General features: G+C 41.5%; 1 protein-coding gene across 2 annotated transcripts in view; it reads left to right on the forward strand.

Moving 5' to 3' along the window:
• Positions 1-22,213, forward strand: part of PAMR1 (peptidase domain containing associated with muscle regeneration 1) — a 47,194-nt gene extending 24,981 nt beyond the window's left edge. For both annotated transcript variants that reach the window (XM_081164543.1, XM_081164542.1), the window contains exons 6-12: positions 1,193-1,300; positions 12,971-13,141; positions 15,025-15,237; positions 16,975-17,041; positions 18,220-18,452; positions 18,538-18,830; positions 20,791-22,213. In XM_081164543.1, the coding sequence (XP_081020669.1) occupies positions 1,193-1,300; positions 12,971-13,141; positions 15,025-15,237; positions 16,975-17,041; positions 18,220-18,452; positions 18,538-18,830; positions 20,791-21,327 (1,622 nt within the window). In that variant the 3' untranslated portion in view covers positions 21,328-22,213. The remainder of the gene's footprint in view (positions 1-1,192; positions 1,301-12,970; positions 13,142-15,024; positions 15,238-16,974; positions 17,042-18,219; positions 18,453-18,537; positions 18,831-20,790) is intronic.
• Positions 22,214-24,931: the final 2,718 nt, after the last annotated feature.

The following is a 24,931-nucleotide window of genomic DNA, read 5'->3' on the forward strand; positions in this document are numbered from 1 at the left end:
GAGGGCTTACAGTTTTTAGAAGGAAGCTTTATTGTGTGCCTTATTGTGAGTCTGTCCTGGCCTAATGTGCAGCTGAAATGAAAAGCTTTTAAAACGCTCTCTTTTGCAAGGCCGCTGACACTGTTTATGGGAAAGAATGTGATTTGCATGGGGAGTGAAGAGGCTTGGGGGGGGGACTGTGGGATGGAGACCTCTGGCAGCACAAATTTAACAAGATATAGCAGTGTGAAATCCTTCTCTGGACAAAAACCTCAAGGGGTAGCTGAGATCGGTGTAACAAGACGAACAGAGTTTCCTTGGCTGTCCTCCTGTTTATTGCTAAGATCAGGTTGTAGCACTTAAAGACTGTGCAGTGGCCCAGAAGGGATCAGGTGATATCCTTGGCTAGGACCACAATCCTAAGCATTCTTACCAGGAGTCCCATTGAAGTGAATGGAGCTAGCATATGAGGGTTCATGTTTAGGATCAGGCTGCCTGAGGGTCTTTACAACTAAGGAAAATAAAAAGTGGTGGTTTTATTAATCATTGTAGAAACTATAAAATATGCTGTTATATAGTTTCATTTGTTTTTCAACTTTTGGCACTTCTGTTGCTGGGAACTGTCTGTTTACATCAGCTTCATTAAGCCCCTGCTCAGATCTCTCGCTGCCCATGTAGATCTCTTCACTGACATTTCACAATCCTTTGGTCTCTGCAGGGTCTTCTGCTGTAATTGCAACTCTGTGGGTTGTACAGTTTTCCTTCTCCATGGCTTCTTTCCTGCCCATTTTTTTTCTAGTCTTCTGAAATCATAAGGGGTCAAGTCTTGGCTGTGACCTAAGTTCCTTGGGGGCCAGGTGGCAAAGAAGTTCAGGTGATCTATATGAAAATCACAGGGGTGTCTATTGAGCTGTTTTAGTTCCAGGTTTAGATATTTGCGAAGATAAGGCCACTCTGCCTATGCCCTGTCTTTGAGAAAAATATTGTTCACCATGAAGAATAAGGCTTTAGTCAGGTCAGATGTTCTGGTAAATGGAAGAACTTTTAAAATGATTTTCTTCGCAGCATAAGTCTACATTACCACTTAAAAACAGGAACATTCGGTGAAAATACGTTCCCTTACAAAAGTTTTTCACACCTGGATGGCTGTGCATATAAGAGATGAAAGAGGTGAAGGAAGCTGTTTTATGATCCTCCTTATACTTTTTTCCAGCTTGTTCTTCCTCTCCATGCCTGAATGACGGAACCTGCATCCTAGATAAAATTGGTGGCTACAAATGTGCTTGCCTTGCTGGCTATACTGGGAACCGCTGTGAAAGCTGTGAGTACATGCATCCCTATGCCAGTGAATGTGAATGTACATGAGCTTGATTTGAATTATTGTGTTTTCAGTTAATGCTTAGCATTTCTATACAGAATATTTTATTTATTTATTTATTTATTTGTTTATTTGTTTATTTAAAATTTATATCCTGCTCTTCTTCCCAAAGGAACACAGGCCAGCAGGCTGATGGAGTCTGATAACTGGCACGCAATGGCTAATAATGATAATAACAATAACAAGAATAATGCTTTGGAAGGTGCTGAAGAAAGAATAGCCTGGTCCACACATAAAACTAAGCCATGGTTTACTTAACAAACCTCAATTTAAGCATGAGTTGTCCCACAGATGGCTTGCTTCTCCAAAGTTTGCCTTGTTTTCTAACTGCCCTTGCCTTGTACCTTTGTACTGTGGTGAACATCTGAGATGGGGTTGCCCAACAAACCATGCTTAAGCAAGAGTGCTTGATTAAAACAAACCAAAGTTTGTAAACTGCTGGGCAGGGTTCATACATAATGCTAAGTTGGGGTGGGGAAGCTTTTCTGCCTGGTAGGCCAGTTCCCCCCGCCCCCGCCACCTGCAGGCCAATTTGTCAAGCGACTGGAACCATCATTTTGTGCTCTTATCTGCTTTTCTGCTTTTAGATGTGACTGTCATTGCCAGTTCCCCACAGCAGCCATTTTGTGACTGGCACCTATGACACCTTCTCAAAATTCCAGTTGTGCCAACAGACCAAAAAGGTTGAAACCCTTGAAATAGGGTATAGTTATGTATTATTTTAAATAATACCATTCTCTATAAAGGAGTGCATTTTTAGTGAAGAACATGAATACCTCATGATGTATACAAAAGAACATTGGGGGGAGGGTAATATATTGATCATCCTGTTCTATAAGATGCTAAAAGACTTGAGGTGTGCCCCCCAGCTATCTAAATTCTAAAGATCTTAGAATAGGGGTCAGCAAACCTTTTTCAGCAGGGGGCTGGTCCACTGTCGCTCAGACCTTGTGGGGGGCCGGACTATATTTTTTGGGGGGGAATGAACAAATTCCTATGCCCCACAAATAACCCAGAGATGCATTTTAAATAAAAGCACACATTCTACTCATGTAAAAACACACTGATTCTCGGACTGTCCGCGGGCCGGATTTAGAAGGCGATTGGGCTGGATCCGGCCCCTGGGCTTTAGTTTGCCTACCCATGTCTTAGAATTATGGCAGTCTTTGTTAAAATTCACTCCTGACACACATTTTTTAAGATTTCCTTCGGTATTACCAAACAAAACCTGAACATTTTTTTCCTGGGTAGTACATGGGTAAACAGTCCCAACTTTATTTTAATACATAGAGGAGAATCATGAACCTAAAATTATTTCTGTCTGCCTTAATGCTTTCAAAACTAAGCCAGGAACATTTTTATTCCATGTCTTTGAAAGAAGTGGATATACTGTAGCTTTTCTCTAGGCAGATCCTGCTGATATGAGAGTGTTTCCTGACAGACAAAAAGAAGTGCTTTTGAAATGAGAAAATTGAGGGCAGAATCTTATATACTGACGATCCATTGGCTGAGGGGCTATAGGGTTTGCATGAAGCTCACTGTGCTAGCTGAACTGCTGTCCTGGCAGACATCCTGACAGAATGGCCCAGGATATGCTGTCGGAATACTCTGCCAGTGAGAGGACTGAAATAGGGCATGGACATTAGGAGGACAGAGGCAACACAGGGGAGGTCATCCATATGTTGGATATTCTATGCCTTCAGTCAAGTATTACACACCCTATTGATGGCACAACATTACACCAGCCCCATAGCTGACCCAGGAATTGCCCCACCTACAAACTTCAGCTGGGGTGTAGGGCAGTAGGACAATGACTGCAAGGGAAGCCTTCTGGGATGCTGCCCCTTCAAGCAAAGTGGTTGAGTTGCAGTAGGTGGATTGGGTCCTTCTTCACACGTATTTGCATTACCTCGGTAGATAGGGATTCAGAGGGTGGAGGACACCTTTGCAATATCACCCTAAATGGAAGAGTTCTCCTAGAGATCATACAACTGAAATGGCTTAACTCTGCATTGTTAATTTTCCAGTGCTATCATCCTGGTTGTGGATTTGAGGAATCAGGGAATTGTCTGTCTTCCCACCACTTTTAGGTGTTATCTCCATCCTCATGTAATGCATATGCAATATTGGTTCACCCAGAGCTTTTTTGCCCTTAAAAATATTTAGGGGTACTCTCATTTAGACTCAGGTAACCCCCCATGTTATAGTTCAAATCGGGGAAAATAAATACAGTAAATGGACAAAAGTACAAAGAACATGCATTACTCATATTGAAATACTCATATTGAAATACTCAATGAGGCCAAACTTTCATAAGTAAAACACCACACATCCACATTCCACACTGCTTCACATATTAAACACTCGCTTCCGTCTGAGACTCAGGAAACACCATGACAGGAAATGAGGCTGCCATCAGGGGTAGCAGCAGAACTGGTGATTCACTGTGCTAGAGAAGAAGCTAAATATTTTTTAAAATAGTTTCTTCTCCTGTTAGATTCACAAAATGTTTAGGGGTATGCGTACCCCTGCGTCCCTCCAGAAAAAAAGCACTGGGTTCCTCTGATTCTTCTCTGTGCTTAGTGTCAAATTAAATTGTAATAATAATAATAATAATAATAATAATAATAATAATAATAATAATAATAATAATTTATAATTTATACCCCGCCCAACTGGCTGGGTTTCCCCAGCCACTCTGGGCGGCTTCCAATAAAACACTAAAATACAATAACCTATTAAACATTAAAAGCTTCCCTAAACAGGGCTGCCTTCAGATGTATTCTAAAAGTATGAATAGTTAGCATTAGGGACGGATCTCAATGAATTCTCCCCAACCCCTTATTCAAGTGATGCACAGTCCTATATTAATAGAGCAAATTGGATGGGCTAATTTTCATCCTAATTAGCCCACCAGCCTCAATCCCTAGATGTAAAAGAAAACTATTAGAAGCTGCAGCTAGATCTCGTCTGTCTCCATTATCATTATAGCCAGGCAATGGGCTTTGTAATTTATAACTAAAGTGCACTAAACTGGTGCTTAAAGGGCTGCAACAAGATGGAAAGTTGCTGGCACAGTTGGCTAGTGCAACCGTACGTGGACTGAGCAGCTGCAAATTCAAAACAGTTCTAAATATAAATTGGAAGAAGTGGTAAGGGGGCTGGTGAAGGGGAGCATCAGGTGGATGAGGTCCAAATTCTTTGCAGTGGGGAAGGAGCTGCAAATGCACATTAAATGTGTGTGTGGACAAGGCCTGTGTTGTTCTGCTCTTTGCTTGAACCCTTGCTGGACAGCCTGAGGAAGGATAAGAGAAGAGTACAGGACTGTTTGCCACTTACCAGTAGGACCCCTCCACCCACAGATATATCAGCTGCCCTGTGACTATTAACACGAACCCAATCTGCCAGGCTCTCAAGCAAAAGTTGACTCCAGATCTAAGTTAGTCCCATTGCTTTCAGTGCGTTTAAGTATGACAAAGCGTGCATTCACACAGTAGTTTATTCCATTTTCCTGTTTCCCTAACTCTTAATTATCTTTTAGATTTCACTTGACATAAAAGCCACTTCTGGAAATATAGTGGAATATAGTGCAGGTTTAGCTTTCATTTCAAAGTTCTTTACAAATGGATATTTTTTTTCTGGAAGCAAATAACACAGAAATGAGAGCTACATTTCCACAATATTCTGGTATATTTCCGGAAGTGCCTTTTTCTAACATTGGAAAAGCAGCTGTGCGTATGCAGCCGAAGTCTGAATCCAACCCAAAGTATTTTCGTAGCAATTTAACAAACTCTACCCACAGTCAGATTGGACACTTAGGCTGTAAGTAGCCAAAGTTTTGGAAAACTTTAGCATAAATGCTCTCTTCCCCCACCCCACCCCGGTGCTTTATTAACCCCTGTTATGTATATGTGGAATACAGTCCTATCCTTGCTCAGCCTCTCTTTGACCAGGCTCAAAATGGTTCTTCCCCCTCTCCTCTCCTCTCCCCCCCCTTTCAAGTGGTGTACTGTGTTCCTCTCAGGGGGTGCAGAGCATTCTGGCTTAGTGGGCCTCCCAGGGAATTGCTGGCCTTCTAAGCGAGGGACTCTGACCCCTTTTTGCTCTGAGACTTCCTGTCACCTTTGTCTGAAACAAAGCCCAGCAAGCTCAAGTCCTTGAGTAAATGCTGGGATCTTGTATTGAATGGGGAATTCATTGCTTAGATCCAACTTCCATTTCTTTACGGCTTCCCAGTCTCCCTTGCCAGCCGTTTGACACTTCTCCCGCATCCTAATGAAGGGTGCTCCATTGAGCTAAACTGTGGCGTACTGTGCTATCACTAGCAGCTCCTCGGTCGTTCCAGCATCACCCCCTTTTTTCCAGGATAGGCCTGTGAAAGTGCTCTCTTGGTCCTTCCCCTGTGCTTGACTCCTGCCCACTGCCATTGCTCAGCCACACACACAAAGTTTTTAGAAAGACAGTTCTTCAGGGCTTCCTTGTCTTTGCCGACTGACTCATGGGTTTAAAAGGGACACCCTCTCAGCCTCTGGCAGCAGGAGAAGTAGAAACAGCTGCTCTCTGTAGGGTATTGAACATGGTTGTTGTTTTTGGTTTGTTTGCTTTAAAGAGAGAAATTAATCTTTACAGAGTCAGTATTGTGAGACTACTGCTGTGATGTAGCTGCACTGATAAAGGGGAGATGTTCATGTGATTACCTGAAATTTCTGAGTGCCAAAATTGAACATGCCTTCCTAATATTGGACAGAGGAAAATCTTTTTGCTTGTTTGTTTAAAAAAATGAATAAGGCTGAAATCCTATACACACCTGGGAACAAGCCCTATTGAAAGCAATGGGGTTTACTTCTGAAAAGATGTATATAGGATTAGACTGCAAGACTTACCTGAATGTAAACCTCAAAGGGACTCGTCTGAGCGGAAATGTATAGGATTGCACTGTCAGGGATTCACAGTGTGTGGTAGGGAATAAATCACATGCCAAATCTGTGAGGACTAGTGGCATGCCCTGCCAAAGGCACTTTGAAATGTTCCAAAAATATATCGCCTTATATTTTGCATACATTTCATACAGCATCTCATTCCCACCATATCAACCTTTTCAGAATGCAATCGTTCATTATATACTAGGGAAGTTATCAGACTGAATTCCCAAGCAATGCATATAGAGGTGCGCTATCTACAAACAGGATTGAGAAGTAGGCAGCATTAAGTGCAAATTCAATACACACCACCTACCTGCTGACATCATTGAAGTGGTAGCTGAGGGGTGCTTGCCCGGCTTTGGGAAGGAGGACTCTAGGACCCTGTCAGAGCCCTCACACCTCCTTCCCAAAGCAGGACAAGTCTACCGGGGTCTGAGAAAGCGCCCTCTTTGGCTGCACTGCCCTAAACCCTCCTCTGTAGTGACTCCTGTCTGAAACTCTGGAGACCCATTGTCAGTCATTGCTGACAATACTGAGCATAGGTTCCAGCTCCCTGGGGCACTGGGTGCCCAAGCACCCACAAAATTCCCCATGAAGGGGTGGAGCATCCACAAATTTTGGCACCAGGGCCATGCACACTACGGCACCTACGGCCCCATGCATCCACAGTCACAGGGCCAAGCTGGCACTCCTGATACTGAGTTAGATTGGCCAGTGGTCTGACTTGACTCAGTACAGTATATGACAACTTCCTATGTCGTGACTGCTGCCCTGAGACCAGTACCTCAAAGACCAAGCAACGTGTAATGGAGGTCCTACTTTCCTTTTGAGCTTCTCATCCATGAGCTGAGAACAAGGATGCGTGGCCTCTGAAAATGACAGCCAAGGTTGCTCCTGAAATCTTCAGAGTGAAATAAAATTTGATGACCTCTTGGCATTGCAAAATGCAGCATAAGGTATATTGCTTAATATATCACGTTGCAATCTGGGAGATGAATTTGTTGAAAAGGAAAGCAGGGCAGAATTACTGAAACTGTGGCAAAACATGCAGGCTGATGGTAATGTCATTAGGCAAACTGTGTGTGTGTGTGTGTGTGTGTGTGTGTGTGTGTGTGTGTGTGTGTTGGCGGTCAGGAAGGTTAGGCTCCAATTCTGTATTTGGAATTGCAGAACAATGCAGAGGGAAAAACTCAACTTTCACAGCTCTGCTACTGACTCACTATGTCACCTTGAATTAAGGCATATGGTGGCTTCCCTCCACATATTTGCATTACTTCTAGTGTTGCTGTGATTATTAATGAACTTCAACTGTTGGCTTAAATATTATTGGTAGGAAAAGGTGCATGCTTGTAGCAATTCTGTTGATGCCCCAACTGAGGAACTGGATCTGGCCGTGGTTATTCAGATTATGTCCTGCTTGGATTGTTGTAAGGGGCTCATGTCTTCAGAAGTGTCTGTTGCTTCCAAACAAAGCAGCCAAACTACAGTCTGGGGTGTTTCAATAATGTCACCTCAGGGTTATTTCAGCTAGGGATGTTGCTCCCCTCTCCTAAACACTCCTCCCACCCTAAATCATTTATACTAATGACAAATGCATTCTGCAAACATGGATCGTTGAACAACCAAAATGACACCACCTGTGCATCTCAGAGGGTTGATTTGATTTTATACTTGTATTCTGCTTTCCCAACAGCAGATGTTGAGCTCCAAGCAGCTTACAATAACCACAAGAGCTTTAAAACACACACACACACACATTGCAGTCACTTATAATATCAAACACAATAGCATTTGAAGCAAACAACAACAACTTCATCAAAACAATGAATACAATTCAATAAAGTCATAGTAACTCATAGCATTGGCAGGATACTTCCTAATCACATGCAACCTTACTCCATAACAACAAAATATTGATTAGCTGTCATTGGGAGTGATTGGCAGGCTTGGGGAAAGCCTGATATTTGTAGATGTACCAAAACATTTTTTGGGGAAGTGAAGGCACCCCCCTCCCCGACAAAAATAAAACAGCCCAGTAAAGTCTCAGCCAGGCTATCCTGAGGTAAGTGGGGAAAGGGCAGGATACAGATTTGGTTTATTGTTATTTTATTATTATTTAAAGAAAATACCATCCTTTATTCAGCCCCACAATCTTCCTTTTAATCAGCTGTTTATTGTGGTGTTTCCTATCTGCTTACCTTCTGGAACCTGTTCACAATATTAATGATAGAAGCATAGAGCGAGAAGGTGAAGTTTGATGGGGACGTTTATAGTTTTCATTCAGCCCAGTCTTATATGCAAACCAGTTCAGTTCTATAATTAAATGGGTTAACCAAATAACCGGAAAGGTTGTATCCAAAGACACAGATTTCTAAGGGATTCAAACAATGCTGATAAAGATCAAGTGGCTAGTTGTAAGCAACAGCCTCCAAATTGCCTCCGGATGAATACATCCCAGTGGCTGACCCAAGCATACTTTCACATGGTTACTGTCTCATTCACAGACGCATGGAACTGGAAGACACTGGGGTGGGTTCCACTTGGCTGGAAGGGCATGAAAAGATTTTCATTGCTGCTGGGATTACATCATTGCTTTATTCTGGTGATTCCTGGCTGTTGGGATAACTGCAGAAAATGATGTTTTGCTCAAACCAGAACTCTAAATCCATGGATGAAAATATACTGTGAGGCTCGGTGATCACTACAAGATTCCCTTCCATGTTGTGTACGTGGCATGAGCGAGGAATACTGTCCAAGTGTGCGTGAAGACAGATATTCAAAAGTGTGGTGGAAGTGCCTTGAACACAAATTTGCCACTTGTGGAAGCATTTGTTTTCCAGGCAGCCTTGCCCTATGCTTGTTCTAGAGGAGGAATAGGCAAACGTGGCCCTCCAGATGTTTTGGGAGTACAACTCCCATGAGCCCTAGCTAACAAGACCAGTGTTCAGGGATGATGGGAATTGTAGTCTCAAAACATCTGGAGGCCTGAATTTGCCTATGCCTGTTCTAGAGAGACAGACTATCCCGAAATTTTCTGTGATTGGAAATTCCTACAGTATTTATCCTTTGCTGCAGTCACAGAGTGATCAGATCAACTTTCTCTAGAATCAATTCTATGTTTTAAAAGATCATATTAATACCTTGAAAATATCAGGTGGATGTAGAGCATAGCGCCCGGTTCCGTCAGACTGGGTGCCAAACCAATGGGGCACCACAGAGCGTCACTACTATGACATAGTGAATTGAGTAGAATGGGAGGCAAGAGGCGGGGTTGCCAAATTTGGCCTTGCACAGCGCACCACTGAAATTTGAAAGACCAAGGTCTGCCCCTAAAAACATGAAGGCAATTTTATTTGGGATAGACAGATCACTCTCTGTTTTTAATCCAAGTCACTTTTCCATGTGTTCACCCATTCTGTACTGTACATTTTATACCATTTCTGCATTTCTCTGTGAATATTTATAAGAAAAAACTTGCATTCGAATTCATATACAAATGCATGGTTTTAAACACACTTTCTCTCAAAATACACATTTGAAATTGTCTTATGATGAAATTTTTGAGCCAAGAGCAGTGCTGCAACATTTGGAGAAGTGTAAAATCCCACAGATAGCTACATTCTAATCCACATTCCAATCTGATAGGCTTGGTTCAGGTCAATTCACACTGGATTTCACCAAGATCAGATTCTTTATAGCCTCTTGTGGGCCATATTTCAGAGGTATAGGTGGCAAATGTCAATATCTGTGGTCATACTGAAGACAAAGAATGATTATCTAGCTATGGGATATATTATGGATGAGATGTGGGTGGATGAGATTAACCTATGTATTATTTAGCAATGAATAATGGAGGGGAAAGAGACCAGAAAAAGAAAAGTAGGCTTTATTTATGCAGGGAAGTAATGGAACATGGGTAAAGAACAGTCGGGATTTAGAAAGGATTAATAGGGGAATGTTCAGCAGAAGAAGAAAGTGGTTTTAAATAGGTAATCCAATTTTTCCGTAGCAAATTGAGTATAGAAGCTATTTCTAAATGGCAAATAATTCAAAGTTGAGGAATGTTGCCCATAAGTAATTGAGGAAGAAAGGAATGAAATTATTCTCTTGGTTATTAATAACCCAGAATACTTCACTTAAAAATTCAGATACTCTGTCTTCATTTATTCTAGACTGCCTTTGAGTTCTAGAAATACCCACAGAACATAAATATAACATAGAACATTAAATATAGTTCATTGTAAGAAAAAGAAATCAATGAATATCTGTAGAAAAAAGGCAAGGATGGTATTAAATCCTATCACACACTCGTGGACTTGTATAGTTTTGAGACCCTCACATTTTCTGCCTTGGCACTCCTCCATCAATCAGGAAGAGGGCTGTATGGACTGACCAAAACAACTCTTTTGGTCCAGTCCCTTATCCCTTGTGAGCACAAAATGTGCATGACATGGGGCCTGAGAGATACAGCTTGGTTCCACATGTCTTACCGTGTTCCCTGGGAAGAGGGTTGGGAATTGTTGAGGACAATAGGGGTCTCCTAACAACTCCCAGCACCCTTAACAAACTACAGCTCCCAGAATTCTTTGGGAGAAATTATGACTGTTTAAAGTGTTATCATAGCACTTTAAATGTATGGCGTGAATGTGGCCAGTGTAGGATCCACTGCCAATCACAGAGGACCATGGAGGTCTAGATGGATAAACGGTCTAATAGCCTAGGAAAAGGCACCTTCCTTATGTTCCTATGCCATGTAGTGAAAATATAAAAATCGACATTGGCCAGAATGTTCTTCATTCACATTAATAATACCTTCATTTGTACTTAATGGTGGTTCTGTACGAAGCTGCTGCCTGAACTTCACCTAATTGGGTTTACTTTTGTTGCCTTTTCATTCTCCTGCAGCACTGAAAACTTGTCTTTTAATCTGCATTACACAGGAAACTTCTTACCAGTGCTGAATATTTAGAAATAATGAAGGACTCTGGTGAGGAAGGTCTTGTATAGTTAAACGTTCCGCAAAATTTAACTGCACCAGTGACACAGACATAGTATCACTTTTATTGGTTCCTGGGACTTATATGCTAGAAAGCATTAAAATAAGTCCCATTATTTTAATGTGGCAATTAAGCATGCCCTCAATATTTTCCCTTTGGAATTAATGGGACCTAAATGTGCTTGGTAGTGGTTGGATAGGACCATCCTTTTGGACAGGATTATTTCCACTCTTTTCTGAAAAATGATGATACAGTTGTAACTCTTTTGTGGCATGGGATAAGATGTCAGCCATCCAGGTCACTCTTTCATTGTTGAGAACCCAACACTTAGAGTTTGGTGGTGCTTCTAAAGGGATTTGAGTGTGACTTCTCCCATTTGGATCAGACCCCAGCAGAATATGGTCATTACAAGTGGAGATATGTACTGAATGTTCCACTATTCCATTCTCTCTCTGAAACCTCTTTCCAGCTAGAGCCACATAGGCAGCTGCAAAGGTTAAATTGACTTTGAAGGCGGGGGACACTCTTAAAAGGCATTTTAAAAATATATCTTATAAAGATCCTGTCCTTGGCTAAAACTCTGTTGAATGCACAGAGGGATCTGAAGAGGGGAAAAATCAATCAGGTTCATGTACCCGACAGGCAACCATTCACACAATGAAAGAAAACTTTCCTATAAAACACACAAGGTAGCAGCACTCATTTCAAAACCAGCTTCAGAGCTTTTCTTGCACAAAGCAGGAATGAGACCGAAAAAGGATCAAGCTGCAGAGAAACTGCAGGAAACACTCTAGAGAAGGAAAGGGCTTACAATAGGTTACAAGACAGCATGTGTTGCCCCCATTTTACTGGGTGAAAAGGTCCTGAATGCATTTGCTTTTTCATCAGGCAGAATGACAAGGCAGCCAATACGAACCTGAAAACTCTGATGGTAGCAAAGTCATAAAGCATACAGGGCTAGTCCAGGAACTTCTGGCATGTGGTGGCCTTTACAGCTGCTGCTAATAAACATATGAAATGGCTGGCATTTGCTGCCCTTTGATAGTGATCCACCAAATGGGGCAGATACCTTGTTCCTCTTCACTGGAGGGGCAGCCCTATGTAGCATTGTTACAAGTAGGCTTTTTACATCAGTATAACATGGCAACTAAGCCATAGTTTTTCCAAGGTTTGTCCTATGGATGCAGTCATGGTTAAGGAGGGTCCTTGATCATGGTTCTGGGTTTGGACAACACACTAAGCCAAAACCATGGCTTAGCTGCCACACCTCAGTGACTTAAAGAGCCTGGGAAGGAGTAAAATTTCTGTGATTTCCTTGGGAGCCAGTGGTATCACGCTAACCCAAGGTTTTGCTTAGTGTGTCGTGCGAACCTGGTCACAGATGAGTACAGAAAACCTAAGGGCCTACTGCTTCAAGTACTTATATACTCATGCTTTAAGTCAAGTAACTAATCAGATTACTTAGGTGGTAGTATTTAAGATGAAAGATACGTCAGGAATTTGGTAGATTGGAATGAAGTGTGTGCTTTTTTATATAAAAAAGAATTATGTATAGCAGTCTCAATATTTTGATTTTTTTTGTCTCTGTATCTCTTCCTTCTTAATATTTTTATTACATTCTAAGTAAAGAATCAACTTAACACAGCCCTGTTTTTGTAATAAAGTGGATTTTTTTGAAATATCTGAACTGTCAGTGGTGATGTGTAGGACTCCAGGTGCTCCTGCTCATGGTTTTGTGGAAGGAGATGACTTTAAATACGGGTCCCAGGTTTACTTCAAATGCAACGCAGGTTACACATTGAAAGGCAGCCGTGTTGCTGACTGTCAGCTGGATGGGAGCTGGTCAAAACATCATTCTGAATGTGGTAAGGATGCTTTACATTTTTTATCAATTTCAACCATTATTCCATTATTATTTTCCTTTAAGACTAATTAACAGCAAAGCCAACACGCTATTTTGAGGTTGGCGAATTAATAGTGTGACATTCATTCACATGGTCCCATTTAATAAGAGGCCACCTGTTAAGAAGCCTCAGTGTGCTTGTAGTGACTTCCAATTATTGCAGCGAGTACAAGTGCCTGCTCCTGGCAGGCTTTTGCCTGTGCTCCTAAAACGTCTTGCTCCACTTGGCATCAGCTGCTCTTCCTTAAAGGAAGGACTTGCCCTTGGTAGAGATACAAGGAAACCATTTTCAATTTTTTGTATGTTGTGGCTGATGCTTTTCTCCTTCCCCGCTGAGGGCAAAATTGGTCTTTGCTAGAAAGAAAAATGAAAACATTCCATCCAACTATTTCCTTGCTCTTTTTGGCAAGGGATTCTGGGTAAGGGTATTGTGAGGTCTCTTCTTCAAGCTTGGGGCAAGGCTTAAACTGGACTGGGTCACTGCCGCCATGGACAGCTGTAGTCTGGATGCCAAAGAGACCTTTGTGCTTGTGGCACTTCTTTAAAAGCCTAACAAATATACCAGTCCAAATGTACAGGTGCACAGCCCTTATTTGCTAACTTGGAATTTTGAAGTCAGAACTGGCATGCATTCCTTGGAAATGGCTGGAAAACAGCTGAAGTGCCATTTTGAATAGTTGGATACAAATCTGAGCCACACATCTGGCAGGCCATTTTCAAGATTCTTCCAATATTCCATTTAAGTTTCATGATTGAAAACGCATACACTGACCATATTATGTGTAGGTGAATCCCTGTTTCTCCATGCTCAGCAGGATATGCCATTATCCTCCCTCCTCTCCATCAGCCACCACCTTCCTCAAACTCTAGTAAGTCTCCCATTGCTTTTAAAGCACATTCCTCCAAGGCCACCAGCAGCTATATGGCACATCCCTAGTGGCCTGTGCACAATATAAAGAGCAATTTACTTCTTAATTCTTTCCTTTCCAAATCTCTCTTTATGAGAAGCTGCAGCCAGTGTATGCGGCACTGCCTTTGACATTTTAGGAGTCACTGAAGCTCTGGGGCTCTGGGCTTGAGTGCCAACCCAAAGAAATGAGAGCCCCACTGAGATAGTAATTGGGGAGCAGAGACAGGTGATAATGAACATGCCACATGCTAAGGCTAGAAAGAGCTCCAGTATATCCATGTGCATTAAAAACAAGTTTCTTGATCACATGGTGAGCACTCCTCTAAAAATGGATGGATTACTACCCAGTGTCAATTTTGCATGAGTTCATTCACAAGTCTGATCTGTTTCCACATTAATCTGCTATTATTATGGCCAGTCAAGCAGTAATAAATCAAACGGCAGTGTTGTTGCAAACTGTGCAATTTTGTGGATGAACTTTGGAAAGACAACTTCTATCCTTAGTTTTTGCAGTTTGACTTTTGGTTCACCACTTGCTGGATGCAACTATGGAATGCAATGGTCCAATGGAACAACCTTTGCCAACCTGGTGTCCTTGAAATATTTGAACTACAACTCCCATCAGCCCCAACACAGCTGTGCTGGCTGGGGCTAATGGGAGTTGAAGTCTGAAACATCTGGAAAGCACACCTAGCTTGGCTAAAGCTTGAAGTAACTTCACTGCAATTCTCAATGGAATTAGATTTTATCAGATCAAACTGTTTATACCTGTAGTGTTATTTTGCAGTTGCAATTACTACTTCTTTAATGCTCATAAAAGGAAAGTTAATAATATGCATGGCAGTGTACAATAGGTGTATAAACTGTGGAATGATCTGATGGTCAGGATTAATACTTTCTGCATGGAAAAATAAAATGTATCCCCTTGCTGTTAGTCACAGAAGATAGAAACTGCTCTGATCCTGGTGCTCCACTCAATGGGTACAAGAAAATGATGGATGGTACTGCATGGATGAACGGCCGGTATGCAAAAATTGGAGCAGTCATTACATTCTTTTGCAATAACTCCTATATTCTCAGTGGCAATGAGCAAAGGACCTGCCAAGACAATGGAGAATGGTCAGGAAAACAGCCAATTTGCATTAAAGGTAATTTACAATCCCTTTTATGACAACTAAACATTTGTTGTTGTTTTTTACATTGGCTTAGTTTTATAGCTGAGACATATGAGATACAAGCTGCTTCCTGGCAAATATCAATACAAGGATGGATTGGCGCCCATTGCAGAGGCAGACAGTTTTTGCCAATCATCCTCCATTGCTCTCAGTGAAGTTAGAATCTACTTCAGCAGATGTGTATTTCTAGGTTTTTAAAGTGCACATATGCAGAAGAAATGACAAAAACTCATTTTCTGCAAAATGTTTGCACCAGAAGCTAAAGGAAGGGCACTTTTGGTTTGTACTTGATGGCTTTCAGTGGTCAGCCATGGGGGGGGGCTGCAGGTAAGGAGATTCCATGGCTCAATTATTTTCTCATTCTCCGGTGACACCCCCCCCCCCAATATTTGTTTCCACTGACTGGTAGGATTGTAGTGTCTTCCAGATCAACCTTGACCATTGTCTAGGCAACTGTTGGCATTTACTGTATTTGTCTGCCTTATGGCATTGACTCTTGTGCTGAAGTTTCACTTGCCTGCCAGACTTCCCTCCAGGCTCATGCCTCTTGCTTTCCACCCTGCCATCAGTGTGATCTTCAATATACGTGCTTGGAAGGAAGTCATATTTAAATCCCATTTATTTCAGTGGGGAACTGAATGTAACCAGGCTGCAATCCTATACGCACTTACCAGGGAGTAAGGTCCATAGAGCTCAGTGGGATTTACTTCTCATTCAGTGGATTTCACAATTAGACTGGATCCAAATGTGTCATTTGGAATGCTACTCGCCCCAAAGTGGAAAGAAGCAAAGGAAAAATGGATTCAAAAACTTCTGGAATATGCAGAAATGGCAAAACTTACCAGAAGAATAAGAAATCAAGATAACAAACTTTTTATAAAAGAATGGAAATGGTTGATTGAATATTTACAGATAAGAACACTGGTAGGATTATTGCAATAACCTGCAGTTTCATAAGAGTATATATTTAAAGTAGATAATTAAATGAATTTGGATATGCAGAAGATAATAAAAAAATAAATTTAAAGAACCGCAGAAAGAGGGGGAAGGAAGTCAGACTTTGAAATGCTAAATTGATTGTGAAACTAATGAAATGTATAAACTTGAAAAGTATAAATAAAAACCAAATGTGTCATTTCTAACATATAGTTATCCAAATAAAGGTAGGTACCTCTGCCTGCCGAATTGCTATTGGACTACAGCTCCCATCATCCTTGACAATTTGCCATGCTGACTGTGGCTGATGGAAGTTGTAGTCGGATAACATCTGGAAGGCCACCAGTTCTCCATCCCTGATCTAGAACTCAAGCTAGTTTACAGTATTTTAACATGTACATACATTTAACATGCACGACTAAACTTCTCTCTGAAAATACCGTATTTTTCCATGTATAAGACTATGCTTTTTCCCATTTTTTTTAAGTTTGAAATTGGGGGTTGTCTTATACACGGAATGTTTAAAATATTTATTTCTTAATTTTGGGCTCAAAAATAGATTTTGTCTTATACATGGGGGGGGGTCTTAAAGACGGGAAAATATGGTAGCTGCTTTGAAAAGAAAATTCAGGTGCCGCTATTTTGTATACTGATTGCCTCTCATCTTGAGACATTGCTATTAGGAAAAGGAAAGGATGGACAGGTATATGAAACATAACTTTCGAGTTCTGAGCATGGAAAAGCATTGTGGAACATTGTATTTTTTCCCCCTAGCTTGCAGAGAGCCAAAGATCTCTGACCTGGTGAGACAGAAAGTACTCCCAATGCAGGTTCAATCAAGGTGAGATCGCAGTGTCTTAACTACAGTGTTAACGAGCAATGTTGATACCTATGTGTCCTAGCTTGTTTGGGCATCCTACCAAATGCTTTGCATGAACAACACAGATGTTCCAGAAATAATGGCTGCTAGTTAGATGGGGGTACCCTGGGTGTAGACATCCAAACTGATGAAGTTACCCACAAGACAATACATACTATAGGTAGAGATGGTCACAGATGTTGTATCAGTAAGCATTGTAACTAATAATGTAGCAGGTGAGACATCCCAGGACTTTCCTGTGGATTGCTGATAGATCTGTTGCAGCTTTGATAGTGAAACCTAAGAGATGAAATGGTGGGAAGGAAGGTTCTTCCAAGATCCTACTTTTAATTATAAATTGACTGATTTATTTTAAAGGTAAGCTCTGGACCAGGCTTCCTCAACCTTGGCCCTCCAGATATTTTTGGCCTACAACTCCCATGATCCCTAGCTAGTAGGACCAGTGGTCAGGGATGCTGGGAATTGTAGCCTCAAAACATCTGGAGGGCCGAGGTTGAGGAAGCCTGCTCAGGACCACCTCATAGCTGTAAGCTTATAAAGGATCCTCACACACAACTCCCAGCACTTGAATGTCTGTCCCCACTCCACCAGTGGGGGCATGGCCATAGATTTTATGGTCCTGTCTCTTTTTCTGCGCTTTTAGATTGAGCAGCCATTTTGGAGTCCATGGCACTTTCTCAAAATTCCAAATGTGCCCACTCACCCCCCAAAAATTGGTGATCCCTTCTGGACACATTCCAAAGAATTTTAGATCCACTTGCCACAATCTAGCCCAGTTAGGCATGATTAAACCCACTGCACATCCAGCTCTGAGCTGGATTCTGAGCAATGAAATCTATTGGCTACAAGGACACAATTAAATCACTTCGGTAGGGTTTGAGCACATGCACAGTTTATCTGAATTGTACCCATTAAACCAGGCACGGCCAGACTTGGCCCTCCAGCTGCTTTGGGACTACAACTCCCATCATCCCTAGCTAACAGGACCAGTGGTCAGGGATGATGGGTATTGTAGTCCCAAAACAGCTGGAGGGCCACATTTGGCTATGCCTGCATTAAACATTTGCTTATATGTGCCATAAAACACTGTGATGACAGGTTTTGGGTGATATTCCTATGTTCTTTATGCATCGAAACAGAGAAACCCCTTTGCATCGGCTCTATTCATCGACGTTTAACAAGCAGAAGCTGGACGTATACCCAACCAAAAAACCATTACTACCATTTGGAGAACTACCTCCAGGGTTCCAGCATCTTCACACACAGCTTCAGTATGATTGCATTTCTCCTTTCTATCGTCGTTTGGGAAGCAGCCGGAGAACCTGTCTGAAAACAGGGAAGTGGAGCGGGAGAGCTCCTTCATGCATCCCAAGTAAGAAGCCTCTGAAACATATAATACCTTCGAGAAAAACCAAGACAACAGCAGCAATAATAATTTTATCTCTCTTTTATGATAGTCTGTGGAAAGGCAGAAAACACCACTGTTCCAAAAACATCCTCAACCAGATGGCCGTGGCAAGCAGCCATCTATAGGAGGCCCAATGGGGTGAAGGTTCCCAGTCACAGAAAAGGGGCCTGGATATTGATTTGCAGCGGGGCCCTTCTAAACGAGCGCACAGTCGTGGTGGCAGCCCACTGCGTCACCAATCTGGGGAAGGTCACGGTTCTCAAAGCAGCAGACATTAAAGTCGTTCTCGGCAAGTTCTACAGAGATGATGATAGAGACGAAAAGACCATACAGAACTTGCGGGTGAGTAAGGCTTTGAGGCTCCATGACACTGTGCATGTGCAAACAGGTGCAAAGGCCTACAGAAAGGGACTGCTACACATTCAGGACTCTGTGTTGAAACAGAGAGACTATTTGGGGACTGCAAATGTAAGTACAGTCGTACCTTGGTTCTCGAACGCCTTGGTGTTTTGGCTCCCGAACGCTCAAAACCCAGAAGTGTTCTGGTTTCTGAATGTTTTTTGGAAGCCAAATGTCCAGCGTGGCTTCCACTTGTGTGCAGGAAGCTCCTGCAGCCAATGGGAAGCTGCGCCTTGGTTTTCGAACAGTTTCGGGAGTTGAGCAGACTTCCGGAATGGATTACATTTGAGAACCAAGGTACGACTGTACTTACATGGTGGTAGAACCCACTAAAATCGCAAAGAAATAAAATAAAAAATGTTTTAAGTACATAACTATGATTAGCACATCACTTGTATTTTTAAAACAATAATGTCTAAATCAAATTTACCAACAAAAGCTTTATGATTGTGTTCCATTGTGTGTGTTTGTAATATAATATAATATAATATAATATAATATAATATAATATAATATAATATAATATAATATAATATTATATAAATACAGTACAATACAATATAATGGGATATATTTCTATTCTACTCTATAATCTCTCACAATGTGATTATATTTCAGTTTCCTCATTAAATGTTTGGCATCTTAGATGAGATTACTTTTTTTAAAAAAGTGCCAGCTAATACCAGCGCTAATTAGAAAATATATTTAGTAAGGCAGGCATCCAGTATACCCTTGGCTGTGTGCATCATTTCATTTGCTGACTGCATTTTGGAGGAAAAAACAGTGAAAATCTGAAAGCTTAAAGCTGAACTTGTAAATTTGTTGTCCCTGGTCAGCTCTGCTGGAAGGTTTATTCAGCTGTCATTTGGATCAAGTAGGTTTACCAGCTTGAAGTATTATAAGATAACATCTCAGGCAATTTCCTATCCAGCTATTTGTTACCATGAAACCCATTTGTAGGCAGAGGGCCTATACATTGCTATGATCACTCTACTTGTTAGGATTGCCTGGTATTGCAAAATCTTCACCTTCATTTGCCAAGGTTTTAAAGAAATTTTCTAGTTGGCATCAAGAACTTTTTTTAAAAGTCTGAAGGCTCTACACATTCTCTTCTGGTTACCCAGACCAGACACTTGGGAGTTCTGCACTACAGAGTATTCCCTCTCCTTCCCCTCTCCTGGCCCTGGTCATTGCAGATGCAGAATTTTTGCACTTCCAATACTGTGATACCTCCATCCCCTGCCAGTCTCTGAGAAGCATTCCACAGTATGTTTGCAAGGGATTCTGCCATTCAGCTGTGAAATGTATGCAGATCTGTCCAGTGTAAATGACCTTACTACAAAATACTGGTACAAAATACTTGCTACAGAAATTACAGTTAAAATGAAAACATGTGGGCCTTCCCCAAATTAATTTCCATTGGTGAATGAAGTATTATTAGAACAATAGCCATTTGATTTCCTATTCAATAGTGTAATCTACCAAAAGATCTTTCTAAATAATGACAATGAGTCACCAGCAGCAATGGGACCACCTTACAATGACTAGAGACACCTCAGAATTTCCCAGTTGTATATATTATGTTCCAACACATTTTTGGGAACTGACTGTTTTAACTGGCTTGGTGCTGCAATGTTTTTATCGTATGTTTTAATAGATCGCACATAGTAGTATTCTATTAATATTTATATTTTTTAATGATTGCTTTTCCCCTGGTTTGTTTTTTTAGATCTTTCTATTTTAGCCTCCTTGAGTCCCTTTCAGGGGGAAAGTATAATAATAATAATAATAATAATAATAATAATAATAATAATAATAATAATAATAATAATAATTCCAAGTAAATGGTGAACTGAAAATGAAGCCGTTATAATTTGTTGACTATTTCTGGGCTCTTTCCTAGATTTCAGCCATCATAGTTCACCCTAACTATGACCCTATCTTGCTCGACTCCGACATTGCTCTCATTAAACTCCTGGACAAAGGGAAAATCAGCAGCCGTGTCCAACCCATATGCCTGGCATCCATACGTGATATTGATCCACCCGCGGATGACTTGCAGATAATGATCACTGGCTGGAAGATCCTGACAGATGTTGCTGATCCGAGCTACAAGAATGACACCCTCCGCATGGGGACTGTTCAGATGGTAGACTCCCTGTTGTGTGAGCAGCAGTATGAGGAAAACGGCATCCAGGTCAGCGTCACTGAGAGCATGTTTTGTGCCAAGCAGCACCCCACCGCCTTTTCCAACATCTGCCCTGCTGAGACTGGAGGCATTGCGGCTATAGCTTTGCCAGGAAAATCATTTCCGGAGTTAACTTGGCATCTCATGGGGTTAGTGAGCTGGGGCTACGATAAAACATGCAGCCTAGAACTCTATGCCGGCTACACCCGAGCCATCCCTTTCAAAGACTGGATTGAGAAGAACATGAAATGAAACACTCCCCCCACCCTCCCCTCCAATTTTTTTTTAAAATGTTAAATATATTCATTTCTCTCACAGTCTCTGATACTTTAGAATTGTCACCCCATTGATGGAACACCTGGTGAAGCAGGGGTCTCAGCAATTTGATACAGTTTAGCTATCAAGAGGGACACGGGTGGCGCTGTGGGTTAAACCACAGAGCCTAGGACTTGCCGATCAGAAGGTCGGCGGTTCGAATCCCCACGACGGGGTGAGCTCCCGTTGCTCGGTCCCTGCTCCTGCCAACCTAGCAGTTCGAAATCACGTCAAAGTGCAAGTAGATAAATAGGTACCGCTCTGGTGGGAAGGTAAACGGCATTTCTGTGCGCTGCTCTGGTTCGCCAGAAGCGGTTTAGTCATGCTGGCCACATGACCCGGAAGCTGTATGCCAGCTCCCTCGGCCAATAAAGCAAGATGAGCGCCACAATCTCAGAGTCGGCCATGACTGGACCTAATGGTCAGGGGTCTCTTTACCTTTAGCTTTAGCTATCAAGCCAGACCACTTCATCTGTGCTAGAGGCTCTGCACACAGCAGATGGGTTGGCATGTCTCAGCTGCCCCCTTTTCTCCTGGTGGGAATAGGGCGTGCATGGATGGTGGGTTGTTGTACCAAAAAACACAACGACCAGAAGTAGCGGTCTTCAATCTATATTTAACGATCACCTGAATGAAACAATTAGAATTATTTTCATCCGAGTCTGAGATAGAGATGAGGCTGGAAAGAGATAATTAGGAGATTGGATGAATTTGTTATGGTCACTTCGAAGCTATCTATATTGCTGTATTTTATGTTGTATTATTTGCCCTCCTGAGGACATTACACATTCAAATAAACAAAGGTTTCTTTTAAACCTGAAAACCAACACTTTACCATTTATTCCTCCGAGTCTGATCGATCAAAAATAGTTTTTCTCTCTTTAGACAGGTAGAACCAGAAAAATGTAGACCACTGAATTCTATCATTTTTCAAACGTTCTGTCTTGATGGATCCCCTTCCTTATTGACTTAATGTGTCTGCAGTTGAACACCTACAGATAGAAGAGGATTCTGGGACAAGTTCCAGGACCCCTAGTCAGTTCATGAGGAGAATTGGCCATTGTCCCACAAACACTGAGACTGATGCCTTGAGCACACTTTGAGGTTGCACATTGCGGGGGGGGGGGGGCAAAGTATCTTTCAGGCAAGTTTCCCTGCTGATGCTAATGTTCTCAGCAGTGAACCCCTGAGAACCTCCAAGCAAGAATGCATTTTGAAAACCTTTGATCTAATCCACTGAATTATGGTCCTCCATATTCAGCATTCTAAGAGATTGGTCCATATCATCGAAATAATAATATATGCCAACAAACACCAGGGTTCACTGTTCTGTGCTTCTAAAATAGACTCTGTTTCCGGTATTTAGTGCCTTACTAACTCCTGAAGACTAACCCTTGCCTGTGCTTGTACTCTGGCATCTTATTTTCATTGTTGGGTTGACATTTCCTCTTCCAGTCATAGAAACTGCTCATGAACATCATTTTGCACTGGTTCTCAGGAGACCCAAGCAGGTTACCCAATACTATAAGACTGTGCAATCCTGGGCAATAGAAAACAAAAAACATATTTGGATATCCTATTTTTAAAGTGTTTCTTATCTGAACATGGTCTGAAACTTATACTTGTGAAAGGAAATTAGTAGTGGGATTATCTGAAGACATTAGTTTCAGGGTAGCATATAAGTCTTTTCAAATAAATCAAACACATAAATAGATAGATAAATAAATAGCATTCTCTTCAATTTCCACACACAGAAACATTTTCAGAATCATGACCATTTTTAGCTTTTAATTACTTAAGTTCCCCTCATCAATTACATGTTGCTCATATTTCAATTTACTGCACTTTTTCAAACAGAAAATTACTCCTGAAAAATGTTCTTATTGACAATTACAAAGAACATATATGCTAGGAATTAACTGCTAGTAAACATCAGAAGTTCTCTTTTCTAGTTAGATATTATTTTTTAGATGTTTGAAATTCATCTGAATGTGTTTGTGGGTCCTTAGTGGTACAGAAGTGAAGAGCAGCTTGAGAAAAGAATTTAATTGTTTACTATGGCATGCCTTTGCTTATCCAGGAGTCTCCTCCATTTATAAAATAATGGGGGGATGTGTCTTTGTCTCCTTCACATACTTTTCACCATAGTGATTGTATTGCCTTCAAGCAAGTGACTCCCCAAGAGGAAAAACTGAGAGACAGATAACCTTTGCTGTATAAATTCAATAAATAATAATAATAATGTGGCAAGGCTTCAGCACAGAATAGGTTCTTTCCAGTACCCCAAGACATCTACCTCTCAAGTGATTCTAAATGGTCCACTGCAATTTGATGGCCTCGTTTGCTCTATGTTTACTCAAAAGCAAGTCTCATTGGTTTCAATAGGAATTGTGTCCAAATAAGCATGTTCAGTGTTGAAACTTTAGCCAGCAATCCCATGTGCACTTACTTGGGAGAAAGTCCTGTTGAACTTGTGGGACTTACTGCCAAGTAAAATTGTACAGAATCTGGTTGTATGTTTCCTTGCCCTCTTTCTGGCTTCCCCTTTAAAAGGGTGTTAGTGAGTTATTGTTTTATTTTGCTGTCACTTGTCATTATTACAGCAATTATCAAGCAATAAAAATGGACTGCTTTCTGTAGGAATCACTTTTATTTTAAGGCATATCAGTGGGCTGGGAGGTAGGCAGGTTGATACAGAGGGCATAAGAAACAGATGAGAGTTATCCCAATCACAAATAATGTGCAAATATGTATATATATTCCAAAAGCATATATATTGCAAAGGAAATTGCATCACTTGCATGTACGTCTTCAAGCAGATAAGAAGCTCTCGCTTACTTAACACAGTTTAGTGTTGAACAATCTTATTGAAGGCTATGTCAAATACTCTACTGTACTAGTATAATAACCCAACTCATGAAAGTAAAGACTAGATAATATTGCTTAGAGCAGGCATAGGCAAACTCCAGCCCTCCAGATGTTTGGGACTACAACTCCCATCATCCCTAGCTAACAGGACCAGTGGTCAGGGATGATGGGAATTGTAGTCCCAAACATCTGGAGGGCCGGAGTTTGCCTGTGCCTGGCTTAGAGGATGCACTTGTGGCAATAAGTTTCCAAATTCAATCCCCAGTATATGGGGTTGCAGATCTAGGAAGGCTATCTCCCTGAGTCCTTGAATTATGGCAGCTATCCTGGGTAGATGGACTAATGGATTAGATGATTTGCTGTTCATTGTAGATGAATTAGATGTTGGGCTACAAGTCTCATCATGCTTGACCAGATGTTGGGCTCACCAGATGTTGGGCTACAAGTCTCATCATGCTTGACCATTGGCCATGCTGGCGGGGGCTGATGGGAGTCAGAGTCCAGCAACAATAACTAGAGGCTCACAGATTACCCAACCCTGAAAAAAGAAAATAGGATTTAATTATCTTCAATAATTGCATTGTAAGCTGCCATGCAGCTGTTAGAAGTACAGGGGCTGTGTCAAATGCACCTGATTATCTTAGTGCTGGGTCAGGGTGTATTTCGACACAGG

This window comes from Podarcis bocagei (assembly GCF_964188305.1).
Source record: "Podarcis bocagei genome assembly, chromosome: 1".
Taxonomy (NCBI): Eukaryota; Metazoa; Chordata; class Lepidosauria; order Squamata; family Lacertidae; genus Podarcis; species Podarcis bocagei.